At 41.6% G+C, this 19,594-nt stretch overlaps 1 protein-coding gene across 1 annotated transcript; it reads left to right on the forward strand.

The window, feature by feature from the left end:
• The first annotated feature begins 9,050 nt into the window (after positions 1 to 9,050).
• LOC115682709 (G-type lectin S-receptor-like serine/threonine-protein kinase SD2-2) lies at positions 9,051 to 13,554 on the forward strand. The gene is made up of 4 exons (XM_056302433.1): positions 9,051 to 9,890; positions 10,053 to 10,901; positions 12,657 to 12,759; positions 13,445 to 13,554. The coding sequence occupies exons 1-4, from the start codon at positions 9,051 to 9,053 to the stop codon at positions 13,552 to 13,554; spliced, it is 1,902 nt and encodes a 633-aa protein (XP_056158408.1).
• Positions 13,555 to 19,594: the final 6,040 nt, after the last annotated feature.

Consider the following 19,594-nt stretch of genomic DNA (forward strand, 5'->3'; position numbering starts at 1 on the left):
CTGCCATATATATCTTTTGTCTCCTAGTCGTAATTAAGATCCAATAATTTGAATGCAATTCTAAGTAGCTTGTCATTTTCGTTAAATAGGTTGAAAGGTCATGGTACGAATAAAGATTCCAACCATAAATCAGTTTGCAGTAGACAATGCTCAGTTCCATCACTCTTTCTTGGTGTGATTCTTGTAGGATACCTTTTGTAAATTGGCATACTGTTTCTCGCTGTTATGACTACGACTGATGATTTTTCTCATTTCCAAACAAAGGAGCAGGTTGAGGCACAAAGCACGTTATCCTGTTTGAAGTGTTTCTAGGCCTCATTCATATCAAAGATGGCATAAGATTACTCAGAAATGTAACCTGCAAGTTTTTCTATACCAACCGTAGTAAATGAACAGATTGTCAAATAAGCATACCGTTCCTCTGAAAGAAAGAAAAATCCCTTCTCTAAATCAAGATGTGTATTAGACCCCAAAAAAAAAAAAAATCAAGACGTGCAATGCGTCAAATGTCCTCATTAACATTTTGAACACGATAATTTGAGTAAGAAGAAGTCTGACTGGAATGGATCTGAAACCGTCTTTGTTAGTAAGAGTGCCGAAATTGCCACAACACACGACTTCAGAGATGTACCACATTAAGAATTTCAGTTCCAGAAGAAAAATAGGTAAATTTGGCTAGCTATGGTGTTAGGAAACCTCATGGGTCATTGTCGCGTCCCGTACCCCACGAAGCGATAACATCCCACTCAGTCGATTATGGTGCAACGCTCCCAGGATACGTTGCCGACCCAATACCCAATCAGAGATAAGGCACATGCGGAAACCACGTGTATATATATATATACACACCCGTACAATAACTCAGACAACCAAGGATAGCATAATAGTCAAAACCAATGAGACTGGAAATATACACATTACCTTTCTAGTAAAATATTTACAATAACTGTTTTACACCAGGTACACTTATAAAAGCCAAAACGGGTCAATAACCATTAACATCAAAAGAGGGTACATGGCTCGATGGTCAAACATCATATCTAATCGGGGGTCCTCCCAAAACGAATCGGCACGCCTGTCATCCTCAAGGCTGGGGGTCTGAAAAGAGTGGGTTTATACAATAATGAGACAAGCTCAGCGAGTATAACCCATAAACCTAGGCTAGGCTAACATGCATTCTCCCGACAGACATACACAATCAGCATAACTATACAATTCACAATCATTCTTGGACCTGGGTCCTTGGCCCAGATCACTTATCTGGCTGACCTTGCAGGTTAGCATTTCAATATAATGCTCAACTTACATACAAGAACACGCTAATCACACGTACGTCATACGCATGCTCACGCTCATTAGTGTTCGAGTCACATGCCATTCACCAAGTCTCGCACACTTGCATACTGACCCATGCGTTCTTATGCATGCTTATGCTATTCTTATGCCATAATCATATCTCGGCCCACTGGCCCACACAAGCATACTGGCAAATGCTCAATTTATTATTACGACCCGAAGGCCACGACCCAAAGGCCAACAATTGGTAATCCGACCCGAAAGCCCACAACTCTCCGCGGCCAGCGTAAAAACACATCACATGGCCCAGTGTCTCTAGCCTGCTACAAAGTGCATGAGGCGCAACACCGATCTCCTTACGAACCAAAGCCTGCTACAAAGTGCATGAGGCTGGTCGTCTTCAGGACATGCCGGGCATCGTCCTGCTACAAAGTGCATGAGGACGGCACGACCCGAAGGCCTTAAGTGATCACACGGCATACTGCCAATTTTTATCTGAACCCAGCATAAAACGCATCGGGTAATTAGGTGATCACATGCTCATGTCAAGCACGCATTCTCGCACAATTTCGTCACACGCCTCATTCTCAGCATACCCAATGCGTGACCATGAAATGCAACACAGTGCAATATGAGCATCAATAAACCACAGGCACTCAGTCAAATCAAAGCCACCACACAGTGCCCAATTTATAAATAGCATGCTCACTTGGCCAATTAGTACCGTGCGGCCCAATTTCCAATACACAATTCCATACTCAATTCAAGCCATCAATTGGCCAATCACACTCCGCACGATTCAGCCACACGAGCACGCAACATGGCATTTCACAATTAAGCACAATTAATCACCAATCAATCAACAGCCAATCACTCTGGGTCATCCCGCCCAGTCAACTAACAATTCTGGCTGTCCGATAAAATCCGGTACGTTCCTCAAAAATGTGGACAGCCACTATTTCCTCAATCCGGGCCCAATAATTATCTATAATAATCCCACTAAGTTCCTCGGATTTTATTTCCACCAATCAGTCTTCAATCCAGTCCGAAATATACACTGATAATACCTAAACCAGTCCAAAATACACCGATAATACCTAAGTCAGTCCAGAAAAATGCACTAGCAGTCCTAATCCGGGTTTAGGAGGTATACTCACTTAATTCTAGACCACGACGACGAGGAACGGCGGCCGATCACCGATGAACAGTGAAACCGGCGGCGGCGTTCTCGGCGGACGACGTACGGACCCCGTATGGACACTGTACGAACAGCGACGTACGGCAACGTACGGGCGGGCTGGAGGTCACGGCGGCAGCAGCTCGGCAGATCGGGCTCCGGCGCGGCGGCGGTCGGCCTCCAAGCGGCGGTACACGGCGGTTCCTTGCGCCGAACGGGAAAGAAAGAGAGAGAAAGAGAGAGACGGGGTGGGCGGTGATGCTAGTGGGTGGTGGCTAGACAAGGCAGCAGCTGCGACGGTGGCCGGCGGTGCTCCTGCGACGGCGAACTCCGAGCGGCCGAGGGGGAGAAGCCGGCGAAGAAGGAGGAAACGTGGAGGAGGAGGCTGATCTGTGGGGTTCTGGCCGAATGAGGGGGAGAGGAGAGAGAGAGAGATCAGACCAGTCAAATATAGGGGACTAGGGGGCGCCACGTGTCGCCGATCCGGGCCATTTGACCAAAATACCCCTAATCTAACGGTCCTCATTCGATCCTATCCAATAATTGAGGGGCAAAAAGGTAATTGGGTCCAATAATGCAGCTGAAGACCCTTAATAATTATCCCAATAATTTCCCAAAAATTCGGACACGAAAATAGCCTAGGGGCAAAATGGTCATTTTTCTGGTCCCGGGGCGAAATTCCAATTTTTGGCTAAATCAACCCTAAATGAGTGTGGCCAACATAATATGGCATCGGAATCGCGAAAATAGCCTCTTAAGCCCTCGAAAATCGACTGCAAAGTCCTGGGGAATAAAATAATATTATTTTTCACTTCCGAGCAAAAATTCCAATTTTTAACCAAAACAACTCTGAATGTACGTGGCCACCCCAAAATGACATTGGCCTCGAAAAATAACCTCTTACGGCCTCAAAGTCCAAGTCAGTGTCCCGAGGGGCAAAATCGTAATTTTTCACCCCCGGACCGAAATTCCAATTTTCATCCGCAATAACTCCAAATATGCGTGGCCCGCATAATATGACGTCAGATTCCCAAAAATAGTCCCTTAAGCCGTCGAAAATCGACATCGAAATCCGGGCCCAATTTCGTGATCAAAACTCGCTCGATTTCCAATTTCAAGGTCTCTCACTAACTGGCGGCTGTTTAGAGCATACGCGTATCGACCTAGGGTTATCCAAGTCATGACGGTCTCGATCATTGAGAGAATGAGAAATTATCACTAGTCCTAGAGGTCTCGATCGTTCGGTTCAGATTCAGGACTGGTTGGCCATGTGCACTTTCGGACGTGCAGAATCACCTGCGATCCAATTGTACATCATTGGCCTTGGCCAATCCATATCCGTCACTTTTTCCTAAGATCGACCCACGTTGGTCCAAAATATTCTCTCGTCGTTTCTCGTGATCGGTGCCCGATTCACAATCGGGTCCCTGGTCCACGTACCATCTCTTAGTTAGCCATACCCCATTGGTTAGTATCCCGAGAGTGATCAGTTCTGAGCGAGACTTACTAAAATGAAATGCGAAATAATATCAATTTTATTGATCCCGGAATTACATCGAAATTCGGGCTGTTACAGTCATGGTGTATGTACATTTCGCCAAAGGTAGGAAAATCTAGAGAGGAGGATTTTGCTCTCAGTTGGAGACAGGAATGAAGATTATCCAGAGCTTGGAATGGCTGAATTACCACTGCTAGACCATTAAAAAAGAACGACTGGCAACAAACAGGGCGAAGTTTAAAGCACAGTGCAGTGTGGAGCACATTGTTACTATGGTGATCATTTAGACAAACAGCGTAGTTTAAAACTGAGCAGTTGTTAAAGAGGAGTTGCCAAGGACTGAGACATTAACTCGTGGGGTTGTTATATGAGCTTCTGCCTTCAGATTATATGTTATGCAGACAGATGACAGAAGTGAGTATGTTTGGTGCAAGGCACTCATCGAAGAGTCGTGAACTTTCAGTGAACGAAGCTCAGAACATGAAAGGATCCGTGCAGCCAAGAACAGAATAGGTCCGAATTTGGAATTCATGGTTTAGCAAATGAGGGAGACGCAATCATGCAAAAAGAGTCAGAAGAACCAAAACCATCTAACTCCTGGGGATGCTTCTGTTGCTCTAGTCGTACCATGTGTATCTCAGGAGACATTTCAATCATCTTCTCAAGCTATGTATCAACAATTAAGCGAAGACATCACAGAGATGCGAAGTCGTAATTTCCCTTTGAGTTAAGAAAAATGCCTTACTTGCATCCATCTACAGTCAAGCAGAGGAGGAGGTGCCTGAAGAAGCCGCGATGTCAGCGAAGTTGCTGACGCCGCTTAACTTATGCCACAAGCTCGCAAGAGTTTACGTGCGACCTGGCTGGGCAGAGATTGAATCTGATTCTTCCTTTCCCCTTTCCCCCGAAAAGCTTAGAACTGATCCTTTCCTTCATATTGGCTGCATCTTCCTTATCTCCAAAGCACCAGCTACGCCAGAGGAAGAAAAAATGCGGAGGCAAACAGAATCACTTCGCTCTTTTGCACCAGACACGGACATAAAGTTGACAATGGCAAAAGCAAATACCACGTACTTGTTCCCTTAAGCTCATATCCATGGCATTCGCACACGGCTTCTCACGCAAAAGCTATACAATTTCACGCGCGCAAATTTGAAGTGAGCAAGCTCTGATGCTTCGATGGAGAGACCCCTTTGATTGTGCTAAGCTTCTCAGTTCGTTTGGATCACAGCGATGACATTGTCGATCAATTTACTGAGCTAGCCTCGCAATCATCAGGTCCTGGGTCACTGGGTGAACAGAACTGGTTTCACTTATAAACTCTACGCATTAATTCTTCAAGAGCTCTCGTTGCATTATTAAACCTTTGGTATCAAGTCTCACTGTCAGATAATGATATGAATGGGGTAAATGAGTTTCATTTCCAAACATTGGAGCTGACATAATCACAAAGGAAAAGAGGAAAATGAACCATTGTCGAAGGCAGCATTTTCTTTTTCTGCTTTACATGCATCGGTTTGTTGTTCTCAAGCAAACACTGAGCCCCCAACGAGTCTAATTTAAGTTATTTGAAGATGCTTGTCGACCTGTGCGATTTCCTTTCAGATCAGCTTCCTTGAAGCTTTGTGAAAATGTCTCGGTCACTTGCTTCTGGTCGAGTCTCGGTTTCTTGGGCTCGCCATCTTAATCGCAGCAAGACCCCTTCTGCTTCTGATTCGCAGACAGGCAACTTGGAATGCTAACAAGAGACTGCTAAGCGGCCTATCTTGTTGTTAAGCATGTAGAGGGCCACAGTCAGCTAGAATATTTCAAGCATTCAACTCTTTCATTTCCGCCATATTCTTCTACTCTGCCTTCTCATTTGGGCCATCGTGGGATTTTTATTGCCGTGACATGGGAAGTGGGAACACATAAGGAGTCATTCATAGTGGAAGCATTTTCTTTGTTGGAGCAGTTTCCTTCAGTTGATAGCAATGTTCTTGTTCAATTCATCAGCCACCAAAGCAGGTTGTGAAGAACCTAAAAAAAATTGCAAATCGACTGCTTCAGGAACACAAAGGAGAACTTTTCAGTCTAAAGGAAGAGATTAAAAGGTGTTTGATATTACTTTTTGACCTTAGAAAAACCCCCAACATCTTGGGTCTATATATTTTTCATCAGGATATAACCCAATGTTGACGAAAAGGAAGCACATATCGGGATATGGAATTCCCGAGCTGATATCGCATGATCTATAGACTATATGAATTAAGATTAGCATTTGGACCGTTGTTGATGATGAGTTTGGTTTACGTGGTCTAAATATCATATAATATCTATTCGGGATTTCTATTAATGTAGTATATCGAAACGATCAAAATGTTATAAACAATTGTTCTCAAAAACTCACACAATTAGAGATGAGCCGTCTGATCGCTCCATATGGGTTTCAAGAAAATTACCATCCAATTTGCTTGCAAAATGCATAATATGTGATTGAGCAATTATCATACCTCTAATAAGATATCTGGTGATTTAAGTTTCAAAGAAGTTTAGCCCTTGATATTCAATCACTTAAAAGGAAGAAAATAAAGCCTGGACCATTAGTATACAAGGAAAAAGTACGAAAATAAATTTTAATGGTGGAAAATATAGCATAACAGGTAATGTTGATCAATTAAATGCATCAGCTTATAAATGGAGGATGGATTTGCTATTGTTCTTCACGGAAAAAAAAGAAAGTATTAGGGACGAAATTAAATATAGTCAGCTTGTTTCATCATCAGTAGTTCTAGCAAAATTAACAAATTTTAGAAGAAATTATGAATTTTCTACTTCAAGGTATAAGCTGTTTAGATTAGAGAAAATTTAACTAATTAGATGTCAAGTTTTGTTGACCAATTGATAAAAGATGAAAACCATATAATTTAACCAATCACACGTGATGTTGTAACGCGCAATTTGGAACATCATGGGAAGAGACTCGAGAGCGTTGCACACGTTGTAGCCTTTCCGTGGTTCGCAATAGAAATAGCGCAACCTGAAGATTTAAAGATTAGCTTTTGTCCTCATCGCTTCCAAAAAGGTTGACTTCGTCAATAAAATTGCTGGGAATCTCACGTGGTAGTACCCCACGATGTCTTTGTCATGCATGGGATGCCTCCCACTTTTTGACATGAGGGAACGTTGAATTTTTGTTGACCGTCTTAACCCTTCGTTTATTAAGAAATAAATCAAGAATAAGAGAGTTCATAATTTTGAATACACTTAATTCTTCTTGTATCGCATATACTCAATATTTGAAAATTGAACTAGTTCGTATTAGATATGCATGATAAGCTCTTGTCAACATGGGAATGAACAGATTATATGAACAAAGAAGTTTTATCAACCAATTCATCTTGTATTCGCTTGATTTTACAATCTTTTTGGCGATCATTTTCACCCATTGATGTTCATGTAATTACTATTGGAGTAAAGACACGGCATAAATACGGTTTTCCAGATCCATACTTGAGTGATATGTTCGGGTCTGGGCTCATGATTTACTTCGTCCGTGGTATTTCATACATTTAGAGTTATTTATCTAAAGTAAGGCTGCGTTTGGTTGTCCGGATTTCTAAATAGGATAGGACTGGATAGGATAGGATAAAAAATCATGGGATTTCTTCATATCCTATCCATTATTTGGTGGACTACGGATTTAAAGTCGGATAGGATAATTTTTTTTTTTTTGCTATTCACGGGTCCGGAGGAGTCGGTGAAGGAAAAAAGCCAAGAAATTTTTTGGTGAAAGCGCACAAGGTGTGGGGATGAAGATGACGGCGAGTGGAGCGTAGGGTTTCGGAAAAATAGGCATTAGAAATCCTATCCAGTGCCTATCCACCCCCTCGGATTTTTTTATCTTTATATCCTGGCCATATCCGACCTTATCCTATCCTGGACCACCACCAAACACAGGATAGGATAAAACATATCCTATCCTGGCTTTTATCCGGTCGATCAAACGTAGCCTAAGCCTTTTCATCTTTCAAGAAAACATGTTCATCACACATAAAACAAGTTAGTCTTACCTTATCTGTACGTTTGGTTGATTGGAAGATTGTCTAAGTTTTTGTCAAAATCAGGATCCCACCGACCATCTTCGACTTCTGTAAAAAAGGTCGTCATGGAGATAGAGCTAGCTTAAGGTAAATAGAAGAGCCGATGTAGTGAAGGTGCCGAATAAGACTCGCAATGATCTTTATTTTGCCAACACTTTAAAAAGAATTTTAATTTTTTTTAATTTAACTAGCATTTTCTTTTATCATACTCAGTATTGCCTATTAATGTTCATAATGCAAATGATTTTGGTGAAAGATAATATTATTGATTGATTATTTTTATTTTTGGAGTACAAGAAACAGTTAATACTTATTTCGCATAATTTCAAAAATCAACTTAATCCCGCTACCCACGATTTTATTTCTTCCATATTTATTCCTCAAATCCAACAAAAAATTGCTCTCTATCCGTGGAAATTTAACTCTCCGTTGTTACATTTAAACTTTCCAAATAACATCTTATTACCTCCTCGATTTTTCACGGAATGAAGTAGGAATAGACTTATTCCAAACTTTGAAGTCTTTCGACAGGAAAGAGTCTTGTTTATAAAGGCATTATCATTCGCAGATCTCGAGTAATAGAGGCATCCCTCCTTCTAGTTGCCACTCCAAACACCCGACCTTACTTGCACACAACTCAATGGTCCTCCCTGGTCGGATAATCCCTTCTTGTTTCCACGCTCCTTTTCCCAGCCTCTTCCTCCTCCTCCTCCTTCTACTACTACTTCCGCCGCTAACTCTCGCCAAATTCAGGATTGGACCTTCATCGGTCACTGTTCCCGCCGCATGGAACGCCAGTAATTCTTACGACTTCAATCTAACCGATGGCGATACCTATTACAAGGTCGTGCTTTCCAGGCTAAACTCAGGACCAAGTTTCTTTTTGGGCTTCATGTGCGATGACAGTAGCTGCTATTTTGGCCTGTTTATTTTCCAACCGACACAAGACATGGAAAACATCGATCCACTCTTAGTTTGGTTCGTCAGTCGAGAACCCATGAACGACACTGCCCAAATGCTAATCACCCAGGATGGCGATTTAGTTTTACTGGCTGACGATGGAAAAAAAATGTGGTCCACAAATACCGCTGGCAAGTCGGTTGTTGGCTTAAACTTGACTGAAGTTGGAAATCTCGTCCTCTACGATAGAAATGACGCCATCATTTGGCAGTCTTTCGATCACCCTGCGAACACAATTCTTCCTGGACAGGAGCTACGTCCCGGCATGAAACTCACCAGGCCATCGTATTTGCCAAATGAGATGGCGCGGGTCTACACATTCACCACTGATGATCGCATAGGCTTTGTCGTGTCTGTAACGGCAGCCAATTCTTCCCAAATTTACTACAGAACGAGCAATGTAAGCAAAATGAAGAGCGACAGTGGACAGGTTGCAGCACTTTACAAGAATGTAACCTTCGGTGAGTTTGATTTTCACCCAACATCATCAGCTCAGTTCATCCGTCTGGGGCCTGATGGGCATCTAATGCTTTATGTTTATGACGAGTACTTCAATAAATGGAATGCGGTGGATCTTCCTGATGATCGAATTCCAGATTGTTATTATCAACTGGCGTGCGGTAGTTATGGCATTTGTTCATATGGTCCTCAGTGTCAGTTTCCAAGCCTGACAAAGCAAATTGAAGAGAGAAATCCGTCTTCCGGCTGCAAACCCAGCTCACCTATCTCTTGTGATTCACTCAATAACACTTTCAAAGCTGTTGAGAATGTCACCTTCTTTGCTTTGTGGAATGATTATATTAGCGCGGACATCTCAAACACAACTGCAGAGAGTTGCAAGCAAGCGTGTTTGAGGAAGGGGTGCTCGTGCACAAAGGCACTATTTCGTAACCAAACCATTATATCTGGTGGGGACTGCTATTTATTATCAGATTCGTTTTCCCTTAACGGACTACTCTTCCGAGTACTATCCCTCCGTAGCATTTATCAAGATCAACAATAATTCAAACATACCGATGCCATTCTCAATCTTTCCAAGAAAGAGAAGGGGACGAACTGTGTTAATACTAGGGACTACTATTGGAGCAGTTTTGATGTTCTTAGTAAGTGTATTTGGGATCTATATTCAAGTAAGGTGAGAAGAAATGATGTCGAGAACGATGATCTAGACTTACCAAAGCTTCAGATAACTAGATTTCCTTACGAGGACCTGAAGGCCATGACACGAGATTTCACCACCAAGCTAGGGGAAGGAGGATTTGGCTCGGTGTTTCTAGGAACTTTAACAGGCGGTGTCAGGATTGCAGTCAAGCGCCTCGATGGTTTTGGTCAAATAAAGAAGTCATTTTTGGCCGAGGCCGGAACCATTGGCACTATACATCATGTCAATCTGGTAAGACTACTTGGATTTTGTGCTGGGAAATCACGTAGGCTCTTAGTCTACGAGTACATGTCCAATGGTTCTCTTGATAAGTGGATCTTCCATAAAGACCAAGAGTTTGACATCTGTTGGCAAGTGAGGAGAAAGATTATCCTCGACATTGCCAAGGGACTAGCCTATCTCCACGAGGAATGCCATCAAAAAATAATTCACTTAGACATCAAACCCCAAAATATACTTTTGGATGAACATTTCAATGCGAAGCTCGCTGATTTTGGGTTGTCGAAGCTAATAGATAAGGACCAAATACATGTCATGACGACCATACGAGGAACACCAGGATACCTTGCTCCAGAGTGGTTAAGCTCTGTCATCACAGAAAAGGTAGACGTGTACGGTTTTGGCATTGTCATGTTAGAAGTACTATGTGGGAGGAAAAATGTGGACCGCTGTATGCCGAGTGATGAAGTGCATATGTTGACCCTTTTCAAGTGCAAAGCAGAGCAAGTTTGCAGTAGACAATGCTTGATTCCGTCACTCTTTCTCGTTGCGATCCAAACACAGAATGGACATCAAGGCAACCTTCCTTGTAAGATACCTTTTGTAAATCACCCTACTGTTTCCTGCTGTCATGACTACGGTATATGAATTTTCTCATTTCCAAACAAAGGAGCAGGTTGACGCACAAAGCACTGCGTCCTGTTTGAAGTGTTTCTAGGCCTCATTCATATCAAAGATAGCACAATATTACTCAGAGATGTAAACTGCAAGTTTTACTATACCAACCCCAGTAAACTAACACATTGTCGAATAAGCAAAACGTTCCTCTAAAAGAAAGAAAGATCCTCTCTCTAAATCAAGATGTATAACGCGTCAGATGTACTCATTAACATTTTGAACACCATAATTTGAGTAAGAAGTCTGGCAGGGATGGATCTGCAACTGTTTATAAATAGGCCTAATTCCATTAAAAACCCCAAACTATAGGTAATGTCCAAATTCTACTCCAAACTATTTTTTGTCTTACAAAAAATCACAAACTTCCACTTTCTTCCCAAATCTGCCCTCTGTTATTTTTCATCCGGTTATACCCTTAGAATTTGACTAGTCAGTTCCACGTCATTTTAATCTTCCAAATTATTTTTTTATATTTTTTTTCCTTTCTTCTTATCCTTTCACTTCTGCCATAACAAACAACCATCAACCCAACCATGAGATCAACTGGTGGCCTTCGGGATGCCGCGTCCGACGGGGATGTTGCGGAGGGCACCGCCGGCAGTCACGTAGCCACAGCAGCTCTTGCAAAAGTGGCACGACTAAAAGAAGTTGGAGTTGTTGTAGTAGCAGAACTTGGTACTGGTGGAATCACAGGGAAGGCATTTTAGCTGTTCTTGCTCTGGGAATTGAGGACTCGTCGTGGTTGAAACCGTGATGATGGGTCTTGGTGCATTTTAGTGAGACTTACCAAAAACAAGTTCAAGTTCTGAGAGTTTTAAGGACTGAAAATGTGATAGCCCAGGCGGTGGTGCGCGGGAAAGAGGAATGGCGGTGCATCCGCACCTCAGTCCTCGGACATGTGTAGGGAAGGAGGGAGCCTCTCATGTCTCACATCACTTAGGAGGGAGTCCTGGACTGACTTACAAGATTCGGGGTTCTCTATATGTACATATGCATTCTGAGCCTACGGGTAAAGGAAACAAAACCTTGAGGGAGGCAGCAGGGAGCTGCGGTTGTGCCAGTGAAGCGTATGTACCAGTAGAGGACAATATATTGGCTTGGGAGTGGCATGGCGATGCGTTCACGCCTCCGCCCTACAATACGTGTTTTCTGGTGAAGCCCAGTGGAACAAAATCGTGAGGCCCAGTGGGGTCTAAAGCGGACAATATGTGTATAGTGGCGAACCCAAGGTCGCTACAGAAAATGGTCGAAATCAGTGGTTTTGAAGGCAAAATGATACGATTTTGAAGTGAATATGTGAGTTAGAGCTAAAAGGAATGTGCGAAACTAAGTCTTGGTTCCATTTTGTTCAGCTTAAGAGGAGAGATCAACTCAAATGTGAGGTCGCGTGCCTCAATCGTTGGTGGCAACCTCCATTAATGGAGGTCGACCATAGAGCACCAGAGTGAGAGAGAGAAGAGCTTGGGCTCGTTCTGTCGTCGCCCGGGCACAAAATGGATCCACAAAGCTTCGGGGATGACTGAGCGAAGGTAATGGCCAATAAAAATGCCTTCTTGAAGCTTGAAAAACTGGAACCGAAAATAGGGGTCTCGGCTGAGACTGCCGGAGATGATTCCGACGACTGCCCACAGTCGTGGAGGGGTTGTCGAAGGTCGTGGGGTGGCGTTGGAGTTCTGGGTGGTGATGGGTGAGTGCCGGTGAACCGTGGCCGAGCATGTATGTGCGAAGAAGATGATGAACAGTGTCCATGGCGGCTGTAAAAGGAAGAAGGAGAAAAAAAACGAAATTCAACTAAGCTAACGTGTAAAAAATGACAAATAGATGACACATCAAATTCTAAGGGTATAATTGGATGGAAAAATAATAGAGGATAAATTTGGGTATAAAATGAAAGTTTGCGACTTTTTATGATATAGAAAAAAGTTTGGAGTAAATTTGAGATATAACATAAAGTTTGGGGTTTTTAATGGAATTAACCCCGCCAGTAAAAATTCCTACGACACCCAACTTCTGAGATGTACCACATTAATAATTTCAATTCTAGAAGAAAAATATGTAAATTTGGCTAGAATGCTGTATGTGAGTTTCGCCAAAGGAAGGGATTTTCCATAGGGAAGATGGTTTTGCTCTCAGTTGGAGAGAGGAATGAAGATTATCCTGAACTTAGAGTGGCTGAATTACAACTACAGAATCTACATTATTGGACCATTAGAAAATCACCATGGGCACCATACAAAGCGAAGATTAAACCACGGTATGGAGCACATTGTTACTCGGGTGATCATAATAGAACATCAGACAAAGTAAGAAAACTGGGCAGCCGTTAACGAGTTGTTATATGAGCTTCTGCCTTCAGATTATACGTTATGCAGGCGATGACAGAAGTAACCATGTGGAGATAAGGAAACTCATTACCTCGAGGAGAAATGAGTATGGTTTGTGCGAGGCACTAGCCAAAAAGTCGTGTACTTTCAGTGAATGAAGCTCAGAACATAATAAGGGATTCGTCCAGCCAAGAACGGAATCAGTCCCGAGTTTGGAATTTATGATTTAGCAATCAGGGAGACACACACGATCATGCGAAAACACAATCGAACTCCTGGAGACGCTACTGTTGCTCTAGTCATAGCATGTGTATCAAAAGAGACATTTTAATCATCTTCTCAAGCAAAATATCAACAATTAAGTGAAGACATCACAGAGATGGGAAGACCTTTTGAGTTAGGAAAAATGCCTTAACTTGCATCCATCTACTCTCAAGCCAAGGAGGAGGTTCCTGAATAAGCGGCGACGACGGCGAAGTTGCCGACGACACTAACGTTAGAATTGATTCTTGACTTCATATTGGCTGCATCTTCTTTATCTTCAAAGCACCAGCTCCACGCGAGGAAGAAAAAATGCAGAGCATCAAATTGGCGGAAAAAACCGAATCACTTCGCTCTTTTGAACCAGACACAGACATATAATTGACAATGGCTTCGAGCTCATATCCATCGCATTCGGACATGGCTTCGAATGCAAAAGCTATAAAATTGCAAGCGCGCAAATGTGAAGTGAGCAAGCAAAGGATCATCGGAGTCGACCGAGAACGACGATTGGCGGACGCCATGAGCAGCAGCGCAAGTAATTTCGCTCCGGCGCCGGACCATGAGTCGCGTCCCCAGGACTACTTCTTCGATGTTGCTCCTCCGAGTCCGGCCTGTGCTTCCGCGTGCTGTTTCGTACCGAACGACTCCACCAGTTCGAACAAAACCGTGGGATATATTGGCTTGGCGCACACAATGTGGTGATTTGAAGCCGCACACAACAAGTGTTTGATTAAATGCCTGAGAGACGCTCGGAGATGAGTAAAACCAGTGCGCATTCTTGCTTTTCATTGCTTTTGTGTGCTGAAATATGTTGGGGCAACCACGGATGATTAGATCAGCATGGTGCTTGCAAGATGATTTTAGTAAGAGACCTTCCATGTCTGCAGTAGTTAAATGCTTGGAGGGATTTGTTTGGTATAGGTAGCTCAAGTTACAGCTTCTCAGTTCCTTCCAGCCACAGCAAGCAGATTGTTGACGAAATTACTTAGCTATCAGCCTTGCAATTATCAGGTCCTAGGTGAAGAAAACTCGCTTCCAATATAAGCTCTGACGCTTCGATGGAGAGACCCCTTCGATTATGCTGAGCTTCTCAGTTTGTTTGGATCACAGCGATCACATTGTCGATCAATTTACTGAGCTAGCCTCGCAATCATCAAGTCCTGGGTGAACAGAACTGATTTCACTTATAAGCTCTACGCATTTATTCTTTAAAAGCTCTCGTTGCATTATTAAACCTTGGGCATCAAGTCTCACTGTCAGATAATGGTGTGAATGGGGTAAATGAGTTTCATTTCCAAACATTGGAGCTGACATAATCTCAAAGGAAAAGAGGATAATGAACCATGGTGAAAGGCTGCATTTTCTTTTTCTGCTTTACATGCATCGGTTTGTTGCTCTCAAGCAAACACTGAGCCCCCAACGAGCCTAATTTAAGTTATTTGAAGATGCTTGTAGACCTGTATGATTTCCATTCAGATCAGCTTCATTGAAGCCTTGTGAACATGTGTGGGTCACTTGCTTCTGGTCAAGTCTTGGTTTCTCGGGCTCGCCAACTTAATCACAGCAGGACCCCTTCTGCTTCTGATTCGAAGACAGGCAACTTGGAATGCTAACAAGAGACTGCTAAGCGGCACATCTTGATATCGTGGGATGGACTTCCGATGGGATGGCCGTTTTGCCTTATTTTCCAAGATGTTTCGCATGTAGAGGGCCACTGTAAGCTAGAATATTTCGAGCATTTGTCTCTTTCATTTCCGCCATATTCTTCTACTCTGCCTTCTCATTTGGGCTATCGTGGGATTTTTATTGCTGTAACACGTGAACACATTAGGAGTCATTCATAGTGGCAGCAATTTCTTTGTTTGGGCAGTTTCCCTCAGTTGATAGTGATGTTCTTATTTGTTTTTCTAAGAATGTTTAATCTTTCCTGCGTGTAAAACCAAACTGAACTAGATGCATTGTCTTGATGGTTGACCAGTTCTCTACTATTTGTTTTCCCATTATCATCACTGAGACCTACCTGAATTCTTGTTCAGATCATCAACGGGAGAACCTACAAAAAATTGCAAATCAACTGCTTGAGAACACAAAGGATTCGTCACATTTTCTCCTTTTCAGTTTAAAGGAAGAGATTAAAATGTGTTTGATATTACTTTTTGTCCTTAGAAAAACCCGAACGCCTTGGGGTCTATATATTTTTTTCATGAAGATAATACACAATGTTGATGAAAAGTATGTACACATCGGGATATGGAATTCCCGAACTGATATTGCAAGCAGACATGGCCACGGTTCGGAACTGGCGGTTCCGGTTCGTGGCCATGTATGAACCGGCGGTTCCGGGTCGGTTCCGGTTCCCGCCCAGTTCGGAATCGGCCGGTAAAAATTAAAAAAATAAATTATGAAATAAAAAAATAATGAATTATCAAATTATGAAATAATGAATTATTCAATATAAAATGTAATCAAAATATACATTGTAATCAAATTTGGGGAAAAAAAGAGTTTCTCCACTTATGTTCAGTTTTTTTTTTTTGGAACCGGGCCCAGAAATAGGCCCGTAGGCCACGGGCCAGTTCCGAACCGCGGGTCCAGTCAACGGGCCGGTCCCGGGCTTGACCCGGGCCGAAACCGGCCCGTGGCCATGTCTAATTGCATGATCTATAGACTATATGGATTAAGATTATCATTTGGACCGTTGTTGATGGTGAGTTTGGTTTACATGATCTAAAGATCATATAATGTCTTTTCGAGATTCCCGTTAATGAAGATATTTGGTTATTTTAGTTTCAAAGAAGTTTGACCCTTGATATTTAATCACTTAACAGGAAGAAAATAAAACCTGGACCATTAGTATACAAGGAAAAATTAAGAAATTAAATTTTACTAATGGAAAATATAGCATAATAGGTAATGTTGATCAGTTAAATGCATCAGCTCATACTCATAGATAGAGGACGGATTTGATATTGTTCTTCACGGAAAAAAAAAAGAGTATTAGGGACGAAATTAAATATAGTTAGCTTGTTTCATCATCAGTGGTTCTAGCAAAATTAACAAATTTCAGAAGAAATTATGAATTTTCTGCTTCAAGGTTTAATCTGTTTAGATTAGAGAAAATTTTACTAATTAGATGTCAAGTTTTGTTGACCAATTGATAAAAGACAAAAACCATATAATTCGCGCGTGATGTTGGAACGCGCAATTTGGAACATCATGGGAAGAGACTCGAAAGCGTTGCGCACGTTGTAGCCTTTCCGTGATTTGCAATAGAAATAATGCAATCTGAAGATTTGAAGATTGGCTTTTGTTTCCAAGAAGGTTGACTGTCAATAAAATTGCTGGAAATCTCACGTGGTAGTGCCCCACGATGTATTTGTCATGCATGGGGATGCCTCCCACTTTTTGACATAATGGCACGTTGAATTCTGTTGATCGCTTTAAGCCTTCGTTTATTAAGAAATAAATCAAGAAAGAAGGTTCATAATTTTGAAAACACTTAATTTTTCTTGTATCATGCATGCTCAATATTTGAAAATTGAACTAGTTGGAATTAGATAAGCATAATAAGCACTTGTTAACATGGGAATGACTGGATTTCATGAGCAAAGAAGTTGTCTCACCCAATTCATCTTAAATTCGCTTGATTTTACAATCTTTTGGCAATTATTTTCTCCCATTGATGTTCATATAATTACTATTGGTGTGCATTCGATTTGGTTCATGATTCTACTTTCAACATCTTTTACCCAAAAGTCTTGAGATTAGTAAAACGAGGAAAGAAAGTGCTTGCATGAGTGTAACAAGCACAAGGCACAAGATACGAATATGATCTTTCCGTTTCATATTTGGGCAATCTGTTTGGGTCTGAACTCATGATTTACTTCGTTTATGGTATTACATTGACTTAAAGTTATCCGTGTAAAGCCAGCTTTTTTGACTTCTAGAAAACATTATCATTTCGTACAAAAGAAGTTAGTCTTACCCTATCTGCACGTTTAGTTGATTTGAAGGTGGCTGTGTTTTTTGTCCAAATTAGGATCACTGACCACCTCTAGCTTTTGTCAAAGAAAAGTCATCATGGAGATAGAGCTGGTCTAAAGTTAATAGAAGAGTCGATGGAATAATGGAGCCGAATAATAGAAGGCTTCCAACGATTTTTATTTTGCTAAGAGATGATGTTCTTGAAGGAAAATGGAAAAGAATTCTGGCTTTTTTAATTGATAAAAAGCAACAAAAAACCCTAAACTATATTGACACATTTATTTTAAACTTTTTTTTATATCACCAAGAACGTTGAATTCTGTTGACCGCTTTAAGCCTTCGTTTATTAAGAAATAAATCAAGAAAAAAAGTTCATAATTTTGAAAACACTTAATTTTTCTTGTATCATGTATGATCAATATTTGAAAATTGAACTAGTTGGAATTAGATAAGCATAATAAGCACTTGTTAACATGGGAATGACCAGATTTCATGAACGAAGAAGTTGTCTCACCCAAATCATCTTAAATTCGCTTGATTTTACAATTTTTTTGGCGATTATTTTCTCCCATTGATGTTCATATAATTACTATCGATGTGCATTCGATATGGTTCATGATTCTACTTTCAACATCTTTTACCCAAAAGTCTTGAGATTAGTACAACGAGGAAAGAAAGTGCTTGCATAAGTGTAACAGACACACAGCATGAATATGATCTTTCCGTTTCATATTTGAGCAATCTGTTTGGGTATGGACTCATGATTTATTTCGTTTATGGTATTTCATTGACTTAAAGTTATCCGTGTAAAGCCATGATTTATTTCGTTTATGGTATTTCATTGACTTAAAGTTATCCGTGTAAAGTTAGCTTTTTTGACTTCAAGAAAACATTATCATTACGTACAAAAGAAGTTAGTCTTACACTATCTGCACATTTAGTTGATTTGAACGTGGCTGTGTTTTTTGTCCAAGTAGGATCACCGACCACCTTTAACTTTTGTCAAAAAATAGTCATCATGGAGATAGAGCTGGCCTAAAGTTAATAGCGGAGTCGATGGAATAATGGAGCCGAATAATAGAAGGCTTCCAACGATTTTTATTTTGCTAAGAGATGATGTTCTTGAAGGAAACTGGAAAAGAATTCTGGCTTTTTTAATTGATAAAAAGTAACACAAAACCCTAAACTATATTGACACATTTACTTTTTCTTGAATCATGTATACTCGATATTTGGAAATTGAACTAGTGCGTATTAAGGGTGTGTTTGTTTGAGAAAAAGTGTTTTTCGGGAATCCATTTTCTAGACTTTCACCTTCGCTGAAAATGATAAGTCAACCCGAAAATACTTTCCGGTCAAGAAAAAATTCATGTATAAAATTAGGAAAGTGAATTCCCTTATTTAAGAAGGTGAAAACACTTTCCGGAATTGCTTATCTTGAATTTTTTAATATTTTATTTTTTTCTTTTCTTTATTTTTTTCTTGATTATTCTTATAAAATATTTTTTTTAAATCGAATTTTTTTATTATTTTTAATCTTTTCTTCTCTTTTCTTTTTTTCTTTCGTTTTCTTTTCTTTTCTTTTTCTTTTTTTCTTTTCCATTTTCTTTCTTTTCCTTCCTCCTCCTTCCTCCACTGGCCGCGACGGTCGGCATCCCGGCGACCGGCCAAGACCTAGGCCGGCGAGCTCGAGGCTCACCAGATCCAAGCGAGCCCGAGCTCGGCTGAGACTGGCCAGCCTGGGCTCGAACCGGCGAGCTCGCAGCTCATCAGATCTAGGTGAGCCTGAGCTCCGCCAAGGCTGGCGAGCTCAAGGCTCGGCCAAGGCCGGAGGGCTCGTGGCTCGCTCCAGGCGAGCCCGGGCTCGGCCGATCCCAGCGAGGTCGCGGTTCGCCCAACGCTGGCGAGCTCGAGCTCGCTTGTGGCCATCGCCGGCCGATCGCAGCGGAG

This window comes from Syzygium oleosum, unplaced genomic scaffold, assembly GCF_021117445.2.
Source record: "Syzygium oleosum isolate NSW1041296 unplaced genomic scaffold, Sole_v2.1 Sole_v2.23, whole genome shotgun sequence".
In the NCBI taxonomy this organism is placed as follows: Eukaryota; Viridiplantae; Streptophyta; class Magnoliopsida; order Myrtales; family Myrtaceae; genus Syzygium; species Syzygium oleosum.

Excerpts from the sequence above, each read along its gene's own strand:
- LOC115682709 (XM_056302433.1), top strand. The coding sequence starts at position 9,051 with ATGAACGACACTGCCCAAATGCTAATCACCCAGGATGGCGATTTAGTT. Across the intron at positions 9,891-10,052 it reads AGGGGTGCTCGTGCACAAAG|AAAGAGAAGGGGACGAACTG; the intron begins GCACTATTTCGT and ends AATCTTTCCAAG. Across the intron at positions 10,902-12,656 it reads TCAAGTGCAAAGCAGAGCAA|GGGTCTCGGCTGAGACTGCC; the intron begins GTTTGCAGTAGA and ends AACCGAAAATAG.